Source organism: Chelonia mydas, chromosome 10 (genome assembly GCF_015237465.2).
Source record: "Chelonia mydas isolate rCheMyd1 chromosome 10, rCheMyd1.pri.v2, whole genome shotgun sequence".
NCBI classification, from domain to species: domain Eukaryota; kingdom Metazoa; phylum Chordata; order Testudines; family Cheloniidae; genus Chelonia; species Chelonia mydas.
Genome location: NC_051250.2, coordinates 9,015,670 through 9,038,498, shown reverse-complemented (window position 1 = coordinate 9,038,498; position 22,829 = coordinate 9,015,670). Strand labels below are relative to the sequence as shown.

At 39.6% G+C, this 22,829-nt stretch overlaps 1 protein-coding gene across 3 annotated transcripts in view; it reads right to left on the bottom strand.

Moving 5' to 3' along the window:
- SMURF1 (SMAD specific E3 ubiquitin protein ligase 1) overlaps positions 1-17,020 on the bottom strand; it is a 57,645-nt gene extending 40,625 nt beyond the window's left edge. For 2 of the 3 annotated variants that reach the window (XM_037910433.1, XM_037910434.2), the window contains exon 1: positions 16,764-17,019. In XM_037910433.1, coding sequence (XP_037766361.1) covers positions 16,764-16,818 — 55 coding nt within the window. In that variant the 5' untranslated portion in view covers positions 16,819-17,019. Of the gene's footprint in view, positions 1-16,763 lie in introns of all 3 variants that reach the window. The other variant, XM_043523619.1, reaches the window with a different exon arrangement.
- Positions 17,021-22,829: the final 5,809 nt, after the last annotated feature.

Sequence of the window (22,829 nt, the reverse complement as noted above, 5' to 3'; positions counted from 1 at the left end):
TTAGCATCAAAGGCTTTGCAGTCTCACATCATATTGATACCATTCTTCACTTACATTTACAAAACTATTATCCTCGATTTTAAATATATTTTGTTTATTTTAATAATTTTTTAAAAACCTAGTTCTTGTGCAAGCTAAATATACAAAACAAGAAAAACATCTGAATGGCATCAAATTAAGACGTTATGAAAAGAAGGCTTTTATTTAGAATAAAGTTGTATCAGCCAGTGTTACTCTCTTGTTCCGCTAATTATATAGGACAGCATCTATTTAAACAGCCAAGTTAATGACTTCAAATGTGATCAATAGTCCCTGTTTGTACAGCATAGCACTATGGCAGTCACCAGGGCTGAACAACAAAACAAAAACTGGCTACACCAAATCTACCAACTGAGATACAATGGGAATAAGAGAAATGTTTTCAGAGTAAGAAGCAGACCATATTTTCCATGTTTGCAGTTACAAAGATCCCTGCTCACCTCTCATTTTAGAAGATTGATCAATATCATCCCACTGTCTATGAACATTACAGAATTGATACAAGCAAACTATGTCTCTTGTATGCATAAAATATTTATCCTTATTATTCTGCTCACAACCTGCTTGTGAGTTTAGTGAACTCAAGCATAATTTACAACATGGATACAAAATGATTCCAATCTGTATCCTGTACCACATAGCTATGTTAAATATTTAAGTTTGTCTTCAGCTCATGCTGTGCAGGACATGACAATTCCCTGGCATCTGAGAAACACAGTAAGCCCTTGGACCACAAGCATTAGGTTGTCCTTATCCTCACTGAGCCAACCGTGAAACGCCACTTAAAGCTATTAGGCTACATACTGGAATGGAATCTGGAAAGACAAGAAGAATCCTCTTAGAAGCAGATGGAGAAGGATAAGTGTCACTGCCTAAACTTTCCATCAAAAGATGCTAGAAATTTTTTACCTAAGGACTGATTGCAAACCAAAAAGAACAAAATGACAATCCAGTTCAGGATGAAAGCAATAGATTTTTATAGTGTTATAGTCAAAGCTTTCTAGCTAAAACTTTTCAACCTATGCCATAATTATTTTCACTGCAAAGCTAGTTTATTAGCTTACTTTTCCATATGTATAGTTATTAAAATATTATGACTTTCTGGATACAGCTTGGCAGCTGAGATCACACTTCTGTACTAACAGGATACCACCAATTTAACTGACCTCAATCAAATCTATATCTACAATGAATGAGAACCTGAAGAGAACTACTGCTTTAATGTAGTATTAGGATTGAGATCTTAAAGACATAAAATTGAGAAATTTCTAGCGTTACTGCTATTAGTAAATTGTTCTTACATCCAAAATCAGTGTCCAATGAATGAACAAATTATAATTCCAGTACTACTTTGAAATGCTCATCTGGAAGGTGACAAATAATTGCAATGTAGCTCCAATGAAAATATACCAAAGCTGCTCCCCACCCTGCAAAAATATGGGACTTTTGGGTCCAAAGAGAAGATGCAATATTTTCAGAGATTACATAATATTAATTTTGCTGTGTTTTCCATGGGAAATAAAGTTAACAGAGTCAAACCATGCTAAGATTTGAACTAAAACCTTATAATTAATAATTTTTAGAAGTTAATTGAGAAAACCTGTTCAGTAGAAAACGAAGGATTTTGTTAAACTGCCTGAACAAGTAAGCATATTACATTTCACATGGATGGTTAACATATACAATGCTAATATTCTAGTTCAAATTAAATTAAATATGGAGGAAAGTATTTGCTTGGGTTTGATTTTAACATTCCTCTAACTAGATATTTCATTTACCTCCACAATACTCCATTAAAACAGTCCCAATGAACAGTTAAAATTAGAGAGAGAAACAGAATTACAAAACCATCAACATAAAGTTCATGCTACATCCCTGGAGGCAGTGACTGCTACTAGACTGCTGCAATGCAGAGTATAGAGACTCTCAGAAAGATGGGTTTCCTCATTATACTTTCAACCTATTGAATGTACTTGCACTTGTTATGACAGCTTTACTATACATACTCAATCATTTTAAAAATTACACTAGCAACAGAATAATTTTAAATTGTTCTTTTCCACAGAACAGTCCAAGATATTCAATCCTAACCTACTGCTTCAGTTCATGTCATATTCATAGTTCTCTTACCCCAAATGTAAGATTTCTAACCCAAACATCTAAAACAAAGGACACACCTAGTTAGAACATGTAACACTAAAACTGAAAGGATGGAAAGAGCCAAATCAGGCAAAATTCAGTACACAACCGATAAAAATTTAACTTCCGTATACCACATTCAAAAAGTATGAAAACATTGTTCCACTCCTTATTAGGAACACACAAAGAACACTTCAAAATGAAATAATATGGTGTTTAAAAAAAAAGCACAAGCTATTCTAAACTACTGCAGAATGGTAGAAATTTGATGCATTGTCCTGAATGTGAACTAGTGAGATCTTTGTAGAGCACTTTGCGCATGTAAAAAAATAATCAATATTTGAAGGACATAGTGGGAAAAGATAAATTAAATAGTATTCTACCAAGACAACAAAGAGGGGTTCTAAATGTCGTGTCAAAACTGTTCACCTGAAGTAAGTAGGAAATTGTCCTAGTGACTGCTATCAATTTCTGCAAAGTCAAAGCTTACATTTAAAAAATTAAGTTTCTATCCCTTATGGTTATGAACATAGCAGTTAGGGTACCTTCTGAAGTCTGCAGACAGATAGCTCTAGAGCACCTCTGCTCTTGCTTACAGCATTGCCAAACTGAGGAAGAGTGCAATCTGACCAGAACTGCCTTTTTTCACTGCTGCTATATAGAACTAATGAATACCTATAAAACTGACAGGTATCAGCTTCTGGTTCTCTGGACAAGTCAGGCTGGCCAAAAGTCTTGCAATAAAGTACCTACTGATTCCCTGGACCACTTTTTCCAGCCTCCTACATCTAGACTCCATAGTCCTAAAAAGAAAAATCAGACTCAAGACCAGGTGTGGGACTTCCAGCATGATTCTTTCCATTGCTACAACCATAAAAGGAGCACCACTGAGGCATCTGAAAGCATAACAGTCTTATTTAACAATTAACTGCTGATTGACAACTGCATGAATGCAGAAAAATTCCAGGAAACAAGTAGGTCATTTTGTTTTTTCTTGGTACGCGGATTACTACAGTGAAGCTGTTCTGTCAAAATGTATAGAGCCTTTGGATTGATCACACAAATAAGTATTCCCACAACATTTATATCATCATTTCACACCTCCGCAAATGAACAGTAATTCTTTCCTTTGGTCTCCCAAAAGTATGAAGCGTTTTCTGTGTACAACATTTGTATGCTTAGTAGCTTGAAATAATAATAAAAAAGTGGTACTATTTTCTCTGAAATTTTGTTTTATTCCCTCCCTTTTACCCCATCCCCAGTCAGCTAGGAATAATTCTCAAATCTGTTCTAGTTCAGCTTGGAAGTAGAGCTCACAGGCTTGATAAGCATGCAGAACAGGAAATGCTTTGGATTGCAGACTACTTAGAACACTTATTTTCCCAAGCAAGTTTTTACAAATTCAGTTTGATGGGTGGTTTTATAATTTTTAATTTCCACTAAAGCATATCAAAACACTATGGCTAGACAAGTCAAAGAAGAATGAAAATCACTACCGTGGCTTACACCACTATGTGAGTTTCAAACAATCCAGATACAGGGAAGCAAAACTTGCTCCGTAAATACTGGTGGACCTTTGCTATTGAACGGAGGCCTCTAAATGAGAGGGCATTTAATTTTTAAACTAAAAACTGAAAATAACAGTGACCTTTTACATTTTTATTTTGTTTCCAAAAGTCCTGCAATAGATGAGGCAAGAAGGTTACTGCCAGCAGGTGGAGAGAGTAGACAGGAGAATTACAACAACTCTGATTATGTTTGTTGCCCATATTTTTATTTTTATATACACACATTCATACACACACAGATCTAAACAATACTTATTGAATAAAAAGTGTTATGTTAACACAACATTCAAGTTATAAATTTAACCTTGAAGTCAAGAAATGAAAAAAATATGCTGCTCAATGTAACATTAATTTGCCCGTATTACCACAAACACTTTAAATGACTAGTTACCGTTAAATGTATACTTCACTACACAGTATGTAAGTGTACATTAATCTTGCAAAGAAAACTATCATTTTCATTTTCTGATATGCTTTTAAATTTGTAAACTTAATGTTACATTAATAAAGCTTTTGGTTTGCATTTAACTTCTGAGTTGAAGAAAAAAAACTCCCCCACACATTACCAAGTAAATGCTTCATGCCAGTACTAAATTTCACACCTGAATTGAATAAAGTGATGAAAGAAGGGCAAATATATATCTTTGCTGGCATCATGGTCCAGGGGACAGGGAATGGACTGTGTGTCAAAAGAACTGGGTTCCATTCCTAATTCTGTCACTGATTTAGCTGGGCAATCTTACAAAAATTACCCCTTTTACCATTTCACATATCTGCACCTCAGTATTCAGCTGTAAATTGGGGATAACAATCATTTGTGAAGCTTTTTGAAATATAAAGGAGATAAGTACCATTGCTGTTTGGTGGTAGAGAATTTTAAGTCTAGGTTAACAAAGCAACAGTATATCACTTCACATAGTGGAGGTGCTCTTCCTAATGGAAAGAGGTTTTTTAAAATCAAGATCACAGAATTTTCAGAAAATGTCACAGATCCAGAAAATTGTGGCACGTTACTATTTTTGCACCCATCAATTTCTTCTTTCCTTGATGCTAAAGTATTTGAGGAGTCTACTATTTCAATAAGACATTTACAAACAATGAGAGTGTGCATAATATGAAAATTAGAGATAAGAGAACTGCCTGTTAAAAACAATCACCTTAAACAGCTAGGTTGACCTTATTTGTGGCCATCTTAAAGAAAAGAGGGACACTGCTGATATTTCAGCTATTGTCTAACAATGCCAAAGTAAATGCTACTTCAAGAACCCAACAAAACTGGCAAACATTCAATGCAAGGTTAACATCACAACACGAGCCTGTGCTCACATACCCTGGTCAGAAGAAAACAGTTCAGATCCATAGGCTTGGTCTACACTTAAAAAAAAGTTAGATCAACCTAGCTACATTGCTCAGTGCCATGAAAAATGTCATGCCCCGTGTGATGCAGTTAGGTTGACTTAACCTACACTGTAGACATGGCTAGGTCAATGGAAGAATGCTTCCATCAACCTAGCTACCACCTCACATGGAGGTAGATTAACTACATCAATGGAAAAACCCCTTCCATTGATGTAGGAAGCATCTACACTGTGATGCTGCAGCTGTGCTGCTATAGTGTAGACAGACTCTTGTTAAACAGGGTTTCTCCATTATTCTTAAAATAATTTCTTTTAACAATCAAATATTAATTATCCCTGAATCTGATACACATTTGAACTGCATGTGTAAAACTGGAGTTCTGCATTGTAAGCTTGAGTGTAAAATCATATACTGATGTTTCCAAAGACTTCTAAAGAGTATCTGTCTAAGATGTATTCAAAAAAGCTATTAACACTAGTCATTGTTGAAGAATGAAGTTACATAATTTTTAGTTAGAGTGCAGCATCAGGTCCATTTAAAAAAAACTGTTATATACACTGATTAATCAAAAACACACAAATATAAATTTACCCAACTTTCTCATTATGATTATCTTTGGGCTGAAAAGCAAGCACAGGAGATTTCAACCCAAAATATACCGATCACTGTAAAGCATATAAATTACATAGCTGGATTAAGTACTTCTAAGCATTTGTGATTATGCATATAAAACCGCTATTGACTTAAGTAAATGTAGCACAAGCCAGGTACAGTACATTTAGCTCTTCACATGCATTTAAAAATCTGGACTTTTTAGCCTCTGCACTTTCAGTATAACAATTAGGAGTGTTAGTTTCACAAAATGCTCTCTCTTTTCAAAAAGCTTTTTGGGTAGTATTTGCCATGGGATTTATAGTAAATATAATAGTATCGATCAAAGGGGCAGAGTTTTCAACCCAGAGTTTTCAAGAGCATGGTACATACGCTGGATGCAAGCCAGGCACCACTCAGCATCTGAAAAAAACATTTCAGCTTTACATTAACAGTCATCTTGAGTACAAAGTGAATCAAATGCCAGCTGTCTAAAATACATTTCCACAACTTTCTTTTATCTAGAACTTAAAGAGAATGATATAATGTAAAGATTTATTGTAATATACTCCACACTCCGGAGACCAAAAAGTTTACTATTCAAACAAAATATATTACCTCCTTTATCAACATAATCAGATTTATCTTGCCATTTTGTAAAGGAAACAAGAGATGCAAATCTTCAGATAGTAATACGCTGAACTACAGAGGCTTCAGATCAGTGCTGCATTTTATTTTAATCTAATCATTTGAGTGAAAGTATAATCAGAAGACTGAAGTACAAAGATACAAAAAGCATAATGAGCATTCTATACTTTTCCCCAAAAGTACAATAATAAACCCCCCTTTATTGAAAGATGCTAAATTGCAAAATTTACAAGGAGAGACTATCAAGTTAAAAAAAAATCACTCATCTCATTTTTTTTTTAAACCTATATTACCGATAAGAGCTAAGATACTCTAACTAAAAGGTTAGAGAACACTATCTTTTACTTTTCAGCTTATTTTTTGTATATTTCATTCTCCTGCATAGTCAGTCTCCCCTGTTTGTGTAGATATTTTACAGTCATTGGGGAGAGAAAAAAATCTAAGTATTTGGTAAATATGACTAAGATCATAAACACTGGCAAGGAAACTTAATGACACATAGTATATCTGAAATCATTTTTTAAATTGATAATTTTGAATTGACAGTGTTCCTTCAAACTTACATTGTTTACATCACACTCTAATTGAGTATTAGAAATTAAAGAATAAAATAGAAAGTTACTATAAGCGCCTAGCTGCAGAGGATTTGTCACAATTTCAAGAAACCATAAGAGCAAGAGTCAGACTCATGGACCTTAAAACATTTAAATTGCTTCATCATGCCACAGCCAGCCTAAACCTTTGGGTTCACTGATACATGATGCTACAGACATTCCTCAGCCAATTAGAATTCCTTTCAGCTGCAATGGAGGAGAACACAGCTGGAATTGATGGAGTAGCATGCATCACCACATACTCATTTTAATTAGGCATTATTTTAACATTATTCTGAAACAACCGTGGATTGTTTTACCCACAAATAGATGGACAAACATTCCAATTAAATACGTTTATTAAACTGCCTTACTACACACAGTAATTTCAATATCTTTAAAACAAAAAAAGAGGTTAAAAAAAAATCTTGCTCTGCCTACTCTACCCATCTATGCTCTGAGTTTGGTGGCCTTAGGGATTTCTGTCTACTGTGCTTACAGTGACCTTGACAACAAGCCAGTATGAATTTTGGCCTTTAACTTGAAAAAAATCATTTGCTGAAGAGGAAGGTATCAAGCTATTTATACCCCTTGGTGAGATTTTTTTTTTTTTTTTAAACAGTTTTCTTCCCAGAATACAACCCTACTTTGTGACACTAACTTGACTTAGATAGCAAACATATCTTCCAATTTAGACACCCCAAAAATATTTCCAGGATGTGTCTCTCTCTTTAAAAACAGAATAATTTAATCCATACAAACACACACACCACAGAAGGGTGGGGGAGACTCAAAATGTTGCCTTTTCAGGTCTACACAAGGCAGTTACTGGGATGTGAGAAGAGGCAGAACATATTCTGATTTCCCATTCAGAAATTACTAAAATGCCACTGCAATTCTCTTATCAAATTGTCTTGAATCACAATTTACAAGCAGACAGCCTATTTAACTGGAGTATTGAACTGCAGATTTTCCTTTTTCAAAAGGAAAGCTAAACAAGGTTTTAGATTCAAGTTTCTTCTCCTACCATGTACACAGACCTCATCTACACTGAGGCACTGGTGAAAATCTTCCACCAACTCTATCAATACTAGCAACAGTGGGAATTCTAATGTGGACTGACTGTGTCTTTAACAATCTGCTCTAAATAGGGTTAGATAATATGGCAGCAAAAAAGCTGGTGGTCAGTCAACACTAGCACTCATCATTTCTAGCACAGCGGGAGGTGTCAAGCAAATATGGAAGATTTTCAGAAAGACTTCAGTGCAGACCACAGGCACTCACACCAAACTCAAAACCCTATCTACAACAGGAAACATATGCAGTTTACAATGGTTCTCAGTAAGAGGTATCCTGGACCAATGTTCTATAAAGTTTAACTACCAGCGTAGAAAGAGACAAACCATCTTCAGCAACAAAATAGCAGATGCCTTGGCCATACTGGGAAGCTGAATGGTTGCTGAGAATAGTTCTCAGTTCCCTCTGAACCAAAATTGCATATGGTTAAAGTGCTAGTACAGACAAAATTTTTCAGCAGCATTCCAGAATTTTATTCTGTCCACAGGAGGACTTGAAATATTTTCAAGTATTGGTTCCAATGGAACCAGCGTAGAGAACCATATTCAGCAAAGATAGAGAAGAGAACTCACTACTTTATATCTTCATCTTACTTATTTTTATACCAAAGAACATCAAATGAACCACATGATGTGCACATGACTAAATTAAGTAACCACATTATTGAACTGGCATAGCCTTCATCCTTCTTTGACTTATTCCCACCTTTGTTAATCATTCCCAATAACTGTGGCCCCATTTCAGCAAAGGATTTATGTGCTTAACTTTAGGCCCATGAGTGTTCCCACTGAAGACAAAGAGATTACTTATGTTCTTAAGGTTAAATACATGCTTAAGTGCTGTACTGAATCAAGGCCTAAGTCCAGTTTAAAATTTATATTGTAAGCTCTCTGGGGCAGAGAGCATGTCTTTGTATTCTGTGAAGCACAGAGTTCCAACTTCAGCATGCTATACATAACTGATACCACTCCATGCTGAAAACTTGTGTTTCACCAGCAGCAGGTAAAGTGTTTGCCAGCTCCTGTCAGCAATAGGTCAATTTCCTTGTATAAATGGGAACACAAGGTAAAACGTAATCACCTCTACACTACAAAATTGAAATTACTAAATAATTTTCAGAAGCATGTCCCACTCCATCCCTAAATCAGTAATAAAAGTGGTGTATGTACGAATACATCATCTTCAATGCTGTTTCAGAAAACATGACTAAAAATTAGCAAATCTCACACTTTCTGTATCTGAAATGATAATGAAGATGTTTTATCTGCTCCACTTCTGCCATTTCAATATTGGTTCAGTGGTTCACTATTGAAACCAATTTTCAGTAAAAGTTTAACTTCTTCGCAGACACAGAAAGAAGACATTCAGAACAGTTTTAGAAACACAAATACAAGATGAAAGAGAGTTAAAAGGAATGGGTGAGAAAAGAATAGTTCTTAGCCTGGTAGATAATAAAAAGAAGAAAAAGCAGTAATTAAATTGTTCAACAGTATTCCAAATTATATTTTTTATATGAAGATTCTGAGTTTGAGAAAAGAAAGCTGAGTTAGGAACAATGGTGACTTTATTCCTACTTCCCCCACCCGAGGGGGATGTTGAAGCAAACTCTTTTTGAAAATTTAATTTTCTTCTACTAGGACAAAGGTTTTGAGATGGTCTTGACTTACATGTAGGGAAAAAAAGACTTGTTACCCACGAGCCTGCCCATAGGAAAAGGCTGTTCTCTGGATTCCCACTCTGGTAGCTCAATGAAGATATCAGCAGACCTATTACAAAAGCTGCACTCTGGATTCTTACCCATCAAATACAAAGAAAAAAAATTTAAGTTTTTTTCTCTAGTTATATGCCTCCCCTTCCATATCACCATACTATGAGAGTTTCACACCATAATATAGGCTCAACTTAAATGTATACCCCAAATTAAAAAACATAGTAAGAGAACCAAAAAACTGCCACTGTGTCTGAACAAAGCAAAAGATGCAGTAAGAGGCAAAAAGGCATCCTTTAAAAAGTGGAAGTTAAATCCTAGTGAGGAAAATAGAAAGGAGCACAAACTCTGGCAAATGAAATGTAAAAATATAATTAGGAAGGCCAAAAAAAGAATTTGAAGAACAGCTAGCCAAAGACTCAAAAAGTAATAGCAAAAAAAAAAAAAAAAAAAAATTCAGTACATCAGAAGCAGGAACTAGTGGGGCCACTGGATGATCGAGATGCTAAAGGAGCACTCAAGGACGATAAGGCCATTGCGGAGAAACTAAATGAATTCTTTGCCTCGATCTTCATGGCTGAGAATGAGAGGGAGATGCCCAAACCTGAGCCATTCTTTTTAGATGACAAATCTGAGGAACTGTCCCAGATTGAGGTGTCATTAGAGGAGGGTTTGGAACAAATTGATCAACTAAACAGTAATAAGCCACCAGGACCAGATGGTATTCACCCAAGAGTTCTGAAGGAACTCAAATGTGAAACTGCAAAACTACTAACTGTAGTCTGTAACCTACCATTTAAATCAGCTTCTGTACCAAATGACTGGAGGATAGCTAATGTTACACCAATTTTTTAAAAGGGCTCTAGAGGTGATCCCAGCAATTACAGGCCGGTAAGCCCGACTTCAGTACCAAGCAAACTGGTTGAAACTATAGTAAAGAACAAAATTGTCAGACACATAGATGAACATAATTGGTTGGGGAAGAGTCAACATGGTTTTTATAAAGGGAAATCATGCCTCACCAATATACTAGAATGCTTTGAGGGGGTCAACAAGCATGTTGGCAAGGGGAATACAGTGGATATAGTGTACTTAGATTTTCATAAAGCCTTTGACAAGGTCCCTCACCAAAGGTTCCTAAGCAAAGTAAGCTATCATGGGATATGAGAGGACCTTCCCTCTTAGATTGGTAATTGGTTAAAAGATAGGAAACAAAGGCTAGGAATAAATGGTCAGTTTTCAGAATGGAGAAAGGTAAACAGTGGTGTCCCCCAGGGGTCTGTACTGGGACCAGTCCTATTAAACATATTCACAAATGATCTGGAAAAAGGGGTAAACAGTGAGGTGGCAAAATGTTCAGATGATACAAAACTACTCAAGATTGCTGTCTCCCTGGGACTTAACTAAGAGCTACAAAAGGATCTCAAAACTAGATGACTGGGCAACAAAATGGCAGATGAAATTCAGTGTTGATAAATGGAAAATAATGCTCATTGGAAAACATAATCCTAACTATACATATAAAACCATGGGGTCTAAATTAGCTGTTGCCATTCAAGAAAGACATCTTGGAGTCATTGTGGATAGTTCTCTGAAAATATCCACTCAATGTGCAGCAGCAGTCAAAAAAGCAAACAGAATGTTGGGCATCATTAAGAAAGGGACAGATAATAAAACAGAAAATATCATATTGCCCCTATATAAATCCAGGGTACCGCCCCCATCTTGAATACTGTGGGCAGATGTGGTCGCCCATTTCAAAAAAGATATATTGGCATTGGAAAAGGTTCAGAAAAGGGCAACAAAAATTATCAGAGTTATGGAACGGGTGCCATATGAGGAGAGATTAATAAGACTGGGACTTTTCAGCTTGGAAAAGAGACAAAGGGGAATATGATAGAGGTCTATAAAATCATGACTGGTGTGGAGAAAGTAAATAAGTGTTATTTACTCCTTCTCATAACACACATAAAATTAATAGGCAGCAGGTTTAAAACAAACAAAAGGAAGTATTTCTTTACACAACGCAGTCAACCTGTGGAATTCATTGCCAGAGGATGTTGTGAAGGCCAAGGCTATAACAGGGTTCAAAAAAGAACTAGATAAATTCATGGAGGATAGGTCCATCAATGGCTATTAGCCAGGATGGGCAGGGATGGTGTCCCTAGCCTCTGTTTGCCAGAAGCTGCGAATGAGCGACAGGGAATGGATCACTTGATTTATAACCTGTTTTGTTCATTCCCTCTGGCCAATACAAGGTTTCCCACTGTCGGAAGACAGGATACTGGGCTACATGGACCTTTGGTCTGACCCAGTATTGCCGTTCTTACGTCTTATGACTTTACTCTCACAGCACCTTTGTGTGGAAAAGCAGTAGTATTATCCCCACTGCACAAATGGGGAACCGAGGCACTGAGATTAAGTGACTTGTTCAAGGTCACAGAGGAAGTTTGTGGTAAAGCCAGGACTGAACTCCGTCCAGTGGTCCAACCATAAAGCCACCTGACTCCCAGAAGAGTGTCTGCAGTAAAGGGGTTGAGAATCATCACAGGAGAGAAATTGAGGTAAAAAAGTAAGAAAGTTTTGGTCACAGATTTTGATGAAATCCCATGCTATTATCCAGAGTTTGTAGTGACTCAACTGTTATTCCCTGCCCCTCCCCACCACCCCACTGTTTACAACAAAATCATTTCCCTGTCCAACTGGTGTAACATACTGAGCTTATTAACCAGCCATTTCAATTTTCACCCCTGGATAATAATAGTCAGACCAGTACCAGGACAATCCTTTTCTACAACCAGTACACTACATTCTGTACGAAAATGTGAGAAAAATACTAAGTACCTAATATGTTGTACATAGCTGCTTCTGACAAGACAGACAGATGTGCAGTGCTATTCAACATTTCTGAAAATGAGACATAAAACTGTCTGGATCACCGGTCTCAATGTTGCTATTGATCAGTTAACTTTGCTGCAAGCAATATTACATTAATAATGAAGCCAAAGCAAGACAAGCTAATACATTTGTGACAAGTGCTTTTCAAATTTGCCTTTTCACTAATGTAAGTGCATTCTATCTAAAATATAATTTAATACTTTACTTTGAACTTGAAGTCAATTTATTCCCCAAAGGTTTAAGTTACAGGTGAGTTTACTTACAAAATGTTTGGAAGCCATGCTTTTGAAATATACTGATCATTCAATTTTATACACTAAATGCACTTGAACTACTCTAAATTTCATCCAAGGTTTATTGTAAGGTATTGGTGTATGTATCACCATTCTCCCTTCTCCTCCTTTCTCTGCTACTATTAACACAACCATTTCTCCTGTAAAAATCAGATCTGTAACCCAGGAGTCACCTTTTAGTGCTCCCACTTGCCTCAGACATCCAGGCGGCCTCCAAATCTTGTTGCCTGTTCCTCCATAACATTTCTAAATCCAACCTTTTTTTCCTGTCAAGACAGCTAGGACTCCCATCTATACCCTCATTGACACCTTTACTGCACCCTCCAATCTGTACAAAATGCAGTTAAAATAGTCTTCCTTGCCTATCACTCTGACCATATAATCCTTCTCTTTAATCTCTCCAGTGGCTCCCCACCTCCATGATATCAAGTTAAAAATGGCTGTCTTACTTTTCAAGGCCCTTCACAATTCTGTCCCTCCCAACTTATCCGCTCATGTTTTATCACACTGCTCCTCTCCACCCCAGCTCCCTTTCTTTTCTGTCAATTAGAATTGCCTCTACTACCAACTTGTCCATTCAGCCCATAAAGATCTTTGCATTTTCTTTCACTCAGATTCTTATGCATGAACCCCTTTCCCCAGAACTGATCCATAAGGATCCATACTATCCTTTCTTCCTTTAAATTGCTTCCCAACACTGCCACCAAAGCACCTAGCTTTATTTATTTATTTTAAAGAGCACGCATGCTCTCATTCTTACACTACCACTGATGATAACACTAATATACACATGTTTTTATACTGTGTTGTCCAGAGTTGCTCTGAAAAGCAACAGACAACATGATGGTAAAAACCTGTGCACGCCTTACCTCCACCAGGACCTTATTTGCTCAGGCTTTGGGGAAGTCTGGAGTATAGGGGGGACATCAGAGCGCTTGGGTCTGTGAAAGGTGGGATCATTCTATTCCATGGACTTGCTTTTTGTTGTTTTGTTTTAAACAGGGGGGTGGGATTTGCAATTTTTTTTTTTTTTTTTTTTTATGGATAGCATTGTGGCAATGCCCACAGTGTCTGATCCTGTCCACAAGTAGCTGTGTTTTTAATCATTGTCAAAGTGTCGAGAACTTGGGATAAGTAAAAATAAATAAAACATTTCTGTTAATGCAAATGTTTGTGTACGTACAAGAATGAAGTTCATTTCTTTAAACACAGGAAAGATTCTACCAGTATTCACATCTCATTTATGAAGTGGTCCTTGAAGGCATCTTCTATGTAAGTGGTATTTACATAGTAATTTTCAGCTGATGTAAAACAACAGAGATGGTTCATAATCACAGGAAAAGAAATTGCAAGTCACAAGGCAACATGATGTAGGTAGTATATCAAACAGAAGATGTCCTGTTTTGTTTCATTCAGCTTATATCTCTCAACAACAGAATGTAGTAACAAAAGGCATATTAGCTATAGTTACTCAAAGTTGATCAGTCAACAAGCACATTTCAAATGAAGCAAGACGTAAAATATGTGTTTAATACTTCTGAAGGGGCAAATCTCCAAAAGTAATTATTTATTTTTAGAGTAAATCTTGCCGATTTTAATTCGCTGTCGGGGTTATTTATTAATAAAACTGAAAGTAAGATTGACCAAGTGGGAGATTCCCTCAATATAGTTTAAAGAACGTTATGCTCAAACAAGACACCAAAGTTACTCCATTAACAAAAAATGCAGCATCTCCTGAAATGCTTTGAATTATGAAGGTCGATTCATGCAAACCAGAAGTGAAAATGAAGATACAAGCTACCTGATGCAGTATTAGTTTAAAAAATGCAAAACCAGTAACTTATGTTCAGAATAATTTTTACTTGGGCTGTGTACAGTGTTCTGAAGGGGACTGCCAGTGTCCCTTATACAATAATTACTCCGCTCCTTCTGAAATCAGCAAAAAAATGTTCTGCACTTCTGTTTTAGAAACAATTATACGAATCTGTGAGCATGTATTTAACATACACCAGTATAAAACTATCAAATATCTATAAAACGTTTAAAAATGTTTAAAGTACAGTTTCATAAAACACTCATTCTATCTTTAAAACCCTTTTCTCACAAAGCCTAAATTCTAAACCAGTAGTAGTTTAGATCCAAAAATAATGAGCTGATATCTTCCAATCAATTACTTCCCCCCCCCCCCCCGAAACATATATTTAATCACCCTGTTTCCTAGAAATACTATTTGAAATCAGCTAGCTTTGCACTTTATAAAAGGAAATGGGTTTTAACACAGGTGTTTATAACTGACTGCACTGTAACTAGGAACTAAATTAGGCTTATCATTAAAGCTTAACTGATGCCATATTCTCATTAATCCATGATATTTTATGTACCAACAAAAACTATATATCTTAAGTTCATGCAGTAGCATAGCATTATAGTTCTTTCAATCAAAGAGATCCTATCGTGGATGTACCTGTTGCCTTTCAAAACCTGTACTGGATCTTATTAATCAGTAATTCATGATGCTGTCATCTTTAGAAACAGAAATCACATGTCTTTCCCTTAAACAAGAAATGCCAATGCAGGCTGCACCTTTTATAAAATAATAGGTAATTCAGCTCTGTAAGGGTATAACAAACTGATGTACCCACTACAACCTCATGACCAAACATGAACTTCAAAGCGTAGTATGTGATTTACTGAAGGAAAGCGAATTAGGTGAAAATGTCTGAAAGAGATTAAACAAATGTTTGATTTATTTTCCAATATATGTTTTCCAGCAAGTGAACCTCTCCATTGCAGAAAAAAGCAAATTCATTATTAATTAGGGCTAACAAAATATAAACTATTAAGGGGGGTGGGGGGGACTGATTTTCCACTAGCAAAATTGACAAGCAGAAAAATATGACTCTTTAAACACATCTAGCAAAACCAGACTTTTTTGTGGGGAAAGAAAAGATGCCAGGAATGGACAGGACATCTGGAGACTGCCAAAGAGGGATACTTCCCAGCAGGAACTGTCCATCCCCATAAGGCATGCATACACCAGGACTCACACATTCATCAGTTAAGGGATCTCTAATGAGCAAATGCAAAACACAATGGGAGGGGAGACATGTAAAGTTGATTGAAGAAAAAAAGCCAAAGGGGCAGTTCAGTGGTGTCTGGACTTCAGACTTCATACACCTCCCACTTGACAACGCCAACTGGGAAAGGAACAGGAACAGGAGAAAGAAGCTTGAGAAATACAAATGGTAGATTGTGAGGTAAGGAGATTTGCAGGAGGAAGCGGTGAGAATGGAAAAACCATTGCTAGGAAACAGAGTCTGGCTAGAAATAAAGAGGAAGAGAAACAGGAAAGAAAAATTCTCAACTTTACCCAGCACTCGCTAACTCAGTCCCCAGAATTATTCTGGATTTCAGCAAGCTACAGGCTCCTCAGAAACCACAGCACACGAGAGAAAAGCGTCCCCCCCATACACACACACACCCCCCCAGCCCTGAGCGCTCTGGAACTCGGGCCCAATTGCAACTCGAGGAAAGAATCCCTGGTGGGCCCTCCCATGATCCGCGGGGTTAAGGAAACCCAGCCGAGCACCCCCACCCTCCTCACCCCGGCTTCCTTCCCAGGGAAGGGAAAAGGAAACCCAACCGCCCCCAAGCCCCGACTGGCCAGGACTACACCCCAAGCCAGAGGAGCAACACCGGATAGATCACAGACGGGCTCTGATCCCCATCCCTTTCCGGCCCCCTCCCCCGACCCCTCTCTGCCGTGCAAGGCCCCGCGGGGTGTGGGCGCGCGGGTGGGGGGGGTGTAAAACCCCCGCCCCGGCCGCCCCGCCCCTCGCCGCTCCGCTACCTGTGAGCCGGATTTTGATGCTGGAGCCGTTTCTCCGGGTCCCTGGATTCGACATCGCTCCCCGCGGAGAGGGGTGGAGGGGGGGGGGGGAATCAGCCGCCGGCCACAGTCACCCCCATCCGGGCCCTGCCTCTCCCGGCCCCCGGCCTGGGCTGCCCCTGTCCGGCCGCCGCCGCCGCCCCACACAGCGGCCCCGCCACAGCGCCTCAGCAAGCCGCCGCTCGCAGCTCGACGCCCAGCCCGACCCGGACGAGGACTGCGCGCTCGCGCCGCCTTCGATCCTGCGCGAGAAGACGGCGTGACGCAAGCGCGGCGGCCAGCGGCTGCCGCCATCTCGGGGAGGTCGCCGGCTGAGCCTGGCCGGTGTCACGCTCTGGGCAGAACGGGCAGCGCCCCCAGCGGAGGGCATGAATAGTGCAGCCACAGGGGAGCAGGTTGGTTCTTACCAGGGAGGAGACCGAGTCTGTGCAGGATTTCAGGGTGGCCGCAGGGAAACTGAGGCCTGTGTTGCGCCCCGTTCTCTGGGGCTGAGCCATGCTGCACACCATGTGCCCCCTCCCCCCGAAGGGTCATGGGTCACCCCCATCGCCCCTCCAGGGCCCTCTGGGACTGAGCCATGCTGGACTCCCCTCCTATGGGGCTCAGCCCCAGACCCATGCACTCCTGATCTCAATTACTGCAATTTTTCATATGTAGGAATGAAGCTGGACACCCTGAAAAAGCTCCAGCTGGTACCAAACGCAGCAGCCTGTCTTGTTCAATATCACTAGTTGCTGTGCACTCTTCATGCTAGTGCTCTCCAAGGCATTGGCTTCCCATTGAATACAGGATACAGGGAAAAGTCTCCATCATGATGCTCAAAGCCCTCTTTGGGGTTGGTTCAAGGTACCTGGAAGATACCCGCTTCCTTTGCAACCGTGACCGCCCATAGCAGTTACATTTCTCAGGAACAATATAGGAATTCTCCTACGTACTGGATCAGACCCCTAACCCATCTAGTGCAGTAGTCTGTCTCCAGTCAAGGCCAGCACCAGATTATTTAGAGGAAGATGCAAGAAACCCCTTAGTAAACAGATGTGGGATAATCTGCCCTTGAAGAAAGTTTAATCCTAATCCCTTAATTGTTAGAGAGTGGTTTAAATCCTGAAAATACCTTTTTTAGCATTAACTATTCTAACTTTGGATATTCTTGTGATCTATATCAATGTTCAGTCCCGCTCTGAACCTTGCGAAATCCTTGGCCTCAACATCATCCTGTGGCAATGAGTTCCACAGTTGAATTAAAGTATTTCCTTTTCTCAGTTATGAATTTGCTGCCTTTCAATGTCAATAAATGCATTCTTGTACGTGCGTTACAGGACAGGAAGAACTTGGAACTCATAGCCATGAGAGCTAAGAATGACCCTCAGAACTAAAGGCAAAGCTCACTCCCTCAATAATTTTGTGACTCACATACATGTAAACAAACACACAAAAAATTATAAAGCAAAACGAATCAAGCTACTTCTCCTACTGGCTCGGAAAGGAGAGAGAGATGGTTATTGATATTTCTATGTGTAATATTTCAGAGGTATTCAGATATTACAGTGATGAGAGCATGTACATATATAACAAGATTGATATGGCATGGCATGGAAATATCAAGACAACAAGCATTTTGGCACATTTCCATGCCACAATATCACAGAATCTGCTGAACTTTCCACACCACGATGTCTCGGTGCATCATGCTTACATTCGTCTGCCACATGGCCAGGTTGAAGGCTCATGTTTCCAGGTCTCTGTGTTATGCTAAATCACAACGGTGCTCTCGTGCCAGGTTGTGACAATTCCCATCTTTTCTTTATTCTTTTACAGCATTCTATTTAAGGATCTCAAATTGCTTTCCAAACATTAATTAACCCTCTCAACTATTCTGTGCTACAAAGAGATTGGAACACAGAGGGGTATAATGATTTATTCAGGATTACATAGCAAATTAGAGCAAGGAACAGAACCTAGGAGTCCCGATACCCTGTCTCCTGCTATAACTACCACCATTACTCTCCCATCCAACCCAAACTTTGAAATAGCCTATGTATGCTGATACAGAATATCAACTAGAATAAAAATTGCATAGATATCATAAAACTTTGATTTACAAAGATAGGATAACATAATTGTCTTTATAAACAGCAAACCTGTCCTAGCTCAGGGAGCTACACAATGCTATCAGCAAAATAAAACAAACAATGGTGAACATTTGAATAATAAATACAACATAATCCCTCCCCCAAAAGAGGTGGATTTAGTCTCCTCCAAACTCTGCTTGTGTCTCTTGTATTCAATCCATTAATAAATCTATAGATTATACCCTTTGATAGGGCTAAGACTGGCATGTCTTGATTATTTATTTGCATGTGGTGCTTTGTGTCTCAGGCAAGCACATGCTAGGTTGAACATGCTACTGGAGGAGGTTAGATGAGGCTATGCATAGGCAGACAGAAGGAGTAAACACTAGTGTGTGGCAAATGTTAGCTTTTCTTTTTTCTGCCGGCAAGGAGATGACCTAGTTCCCCACTCCTGCTGATTTATTGAACTGGAAGCTGGAATCAGGACAATATGCACTTGGGTTTTGCTTTGCTTCTGAGTGTATTTAGGTTGAAATCATCATCTGCTGCTGCTGGATGAAAGTGACATGGCTGGCTCCTTCCACAGGCTAAGATAGCAGTTTCTAATCTTCCCTTCTTTGGGGTGAAAAAATTGAAGCCAGGACAGATGAATGAGATGAAGATTCCTGGAGCATGAAGGGGGTGGGGGGTAGTGACTAAATGCAGTTATTTCAAGCCCCTTCCCGTTAAAAAAATAATAATTCAGGATTTTGAAGTAGGGCCAGATCCTCAGCTGAAAATCTGGCTCTTAAGGTTTTCCAGGTGTTGTATAGGTGTTTGTTAACTCCTAGCTCAGCTAGGGACTGGACAGCCTGAAATATATTTTCAGTCCAGAAGTCCCACTCCTTTAAATATTTTCAGAAATTAGGACTGAGAAAGAAGGCAAGGATATTAAGACTAACCCCTGCGTCCCCGCTGTTTGATTTTCAGGATGCTGATGGCTAAATGCCTTGTATCCCAGCAGCAGACTTTCCTTGCTGTTTGTTTTCGTCTCCAGATTGTCGTTTTTAGGAACAACGGTTGTAGACGTTGCAATCTGTTTGCTGAGACAGGTCTGTGATGGCTTAACTAAGCACAGCATCAGTTCAGCAGTGAATCTTCTCTATACATGGAATTCTGTTGCGGTAAAGGGGGAAACTGCTTTATAAATTCCATTGTCGTCTGCAGTGTCGTTGTAGGTTGTGGGTATCCCTGGATATGAGAGAGACAAGGCGGGTGAGATATCTTTTACAGGACCAGCTTCTGTTGGTGAAAGAGACAAGCTTTTCAGCTCTACAGAAGAAGAGCTCGGTGGAGTTCATAAGCTTGTCTCTTTCACCAACAGAAGTTGGGCCAATAAAATATACTACCTCAGCCACCTCTCTTATAAATTCCAGGAAGTAGACTGCGAAGAGAGGAAAACTCCATGAATTTTTGGTCTTCTTGGATTGTACCGTTGGATAAGATGTTCGGGTGTGATGGGTGAAATGGAGACCATCAGATGATTTCCTACATTCAAATCCTTCCTTTAAAACACTTATTCCAAGCCTTTCGACGTGGACAATCACATACATTGTGTATTTGAATTAAACAGCAGCGCTTGAAGCCTGGACCTTCACCCTAAGCTTTGTGTATCTGATCTCCACTCTGTGCTTATATTGGATGCAAACTTCTCAGAGGAGAGATCAGATTCATACAAGGTTGAGAACTAGGTAATCAGGCAACTAATCCCTCATAATTAATCCTTTGCCCTACAACTCTCTTTTGGCTGAATTATTTAGCCCTAGCAAAAAAGAAAAGGAGTACTTGTGGCACCTTAGAGACTAACCAATTTATTTGAGCATAAGCTTTCGTGAGCTACAGCTCACTTCATCGGATGCCCTAGCAATGATATACAACCAAAAGATCCTACCAGTTACTCTTATTGCATAGATTGGGCGGGGTAGGGTTACACTCTGGAGCCAGACTGGTGCTTCCTTCAATGATGAGAGAAGTCAGGCAGTTCAAACACCCTCCTGTTCCCCCCACCACTCCCCCACCCCCGCCCCAGTAAAAACAAAAGTGAAAATTGCCACCTCACACTCAGTCAGTGCCTGAGGCAGGGGGCCTCTCAGGTTGATGATTACAGGATAGTTTCCACAGTATGCATCCGATGAAGTGAGCTGTAGCTCACGAAAGCTCATGCTCAAATAAATTGGTTAGTGTCTAAGGTGCCACAAGTACTCCTTTTCTTTTTACAGGATAGCGGCATCAGTGAAGCAGGCAAGCAGATTCCTGTGGGTAGCAAAGTCACTCACTAGGAGACAACTGAAAGAGCACTGGTATGTGCATATTTATTCAGGCATCTATCCCAATACTCTAGCCACTTGTACAAGAATATGCTCGCTCAGCCAGTCACAGCAAAGTCAACTGCCAAAGTATAACATCTCACCCCTGCTCATCCAACAGCCCCACAACAAAAGCCAAGGAAACTAAAGGAGCATTGCAGCGTGCATTCATGTGCGCTCTTTGTGACAGGGATCCTGGCTTTGCATTTGCACAGTGTTCAGCCCCCTGATCCCTTTGGTGGTACTTAGGTGTTACTGCAATAATAAGAGATCCTAGAGTGGGTACAGCTACCACAACAGTATAAGGAGTACAAAAGAAGAGATGGAATATACCTGGGACACCTTATGAGAATGTCTGAGAGTAAGCTACCTAAACAAGCATTTCTTTGATGACCCAAGCCAAGAGACTGAGCCGCTGACCTAGAGGCACGCTCTGTTGCACAGTAATGGCTGAAGCAGCATTATTACATCTGGATATAAAAGAGCTGGAAAAACAAGCCCAGGATAAGGATGATTGGTGCCATTTGACTTCTGCCATATGCACGTGAATGGTGCAGGGCGAATGCTGCTGCAATAGAAATGTTAGGCAGCAACAAAGGCAGGGCTCTATCAGCCCAAGGGGAATGGGCTGCAGAGGAAAAGACCTCTCCCTGACAACACCCTAGCACCAGTCCCTGCCCCTTTAAACCAGTGTGCAGTGGCTCAAGCTTCTCCACTGTAGCATCCTTTGGGGAAAGAGGCCGTCTCTCGCCTAGCCAGATCCCAAGCATTTATAGCTCCTCCAACTGCTCCCTGAAACTGAAGGAAGCCAGTGCAGACTACAGAGCATCAGTGAAATATACTGTCTGAGAAAGACGCTGCTTGGTTACTGGGCAGCTGAGATTCTGAGTACTAAGAGTCTTATGGACCTGGCCTATTCTGAGCATCTTTCAAAAATCGCCCATCATTGGAGCACTACTGACGGTAGAGCTAGCTTAGATCAGTCCCACGTCATCTAGCAGCGCTGCCAAGTTAAACAACTTGGCGGTTCAAATGCTAAACGACAGTTTCCACTGGTGTACTCACCACTGCTAGACTATTGGTGAGAGATTATGAAAAAGCTCAGCACAGACACAACCAGGTAGAGTGCTTTAAAGTAATCCAATCTCAAGGCGACAGTCACAGGGTGGCCGAGGAAGGCCCACCTCTGTGCTATGTATCAATTTACACCAAAGAGACATCTGCCTCAGATTCTTTTTACCTGGTGAAATACAATATTTTCCAGCTACAATATCAGTCTCAGCAGCAATGCTATGCCAGAAGGAGCAGGCAGCTGAGCTGAGGAGCCCTTTTGACGTTAACCCACTGGCCCAGACAAAAGATTTAATAGTTTAAATTACATGTTCAGGCAACCCTTTGTCCCAGTTTTGAATATACAGTGTCATGTCCAAGAAATAAAAAAACAATAAAGGATCACTTTGTAATTCAGCAGCTCTGGTATTTTAATGTTAAACAGAGAAGAATACCCACGTCTCCCACATGATTAAAACTGCATGCATCTCACCAGGGCAGATGGATCGTGTGTGCGACTCTTGGCCATATTAACACTTCATATACAACTGGGTAAATAA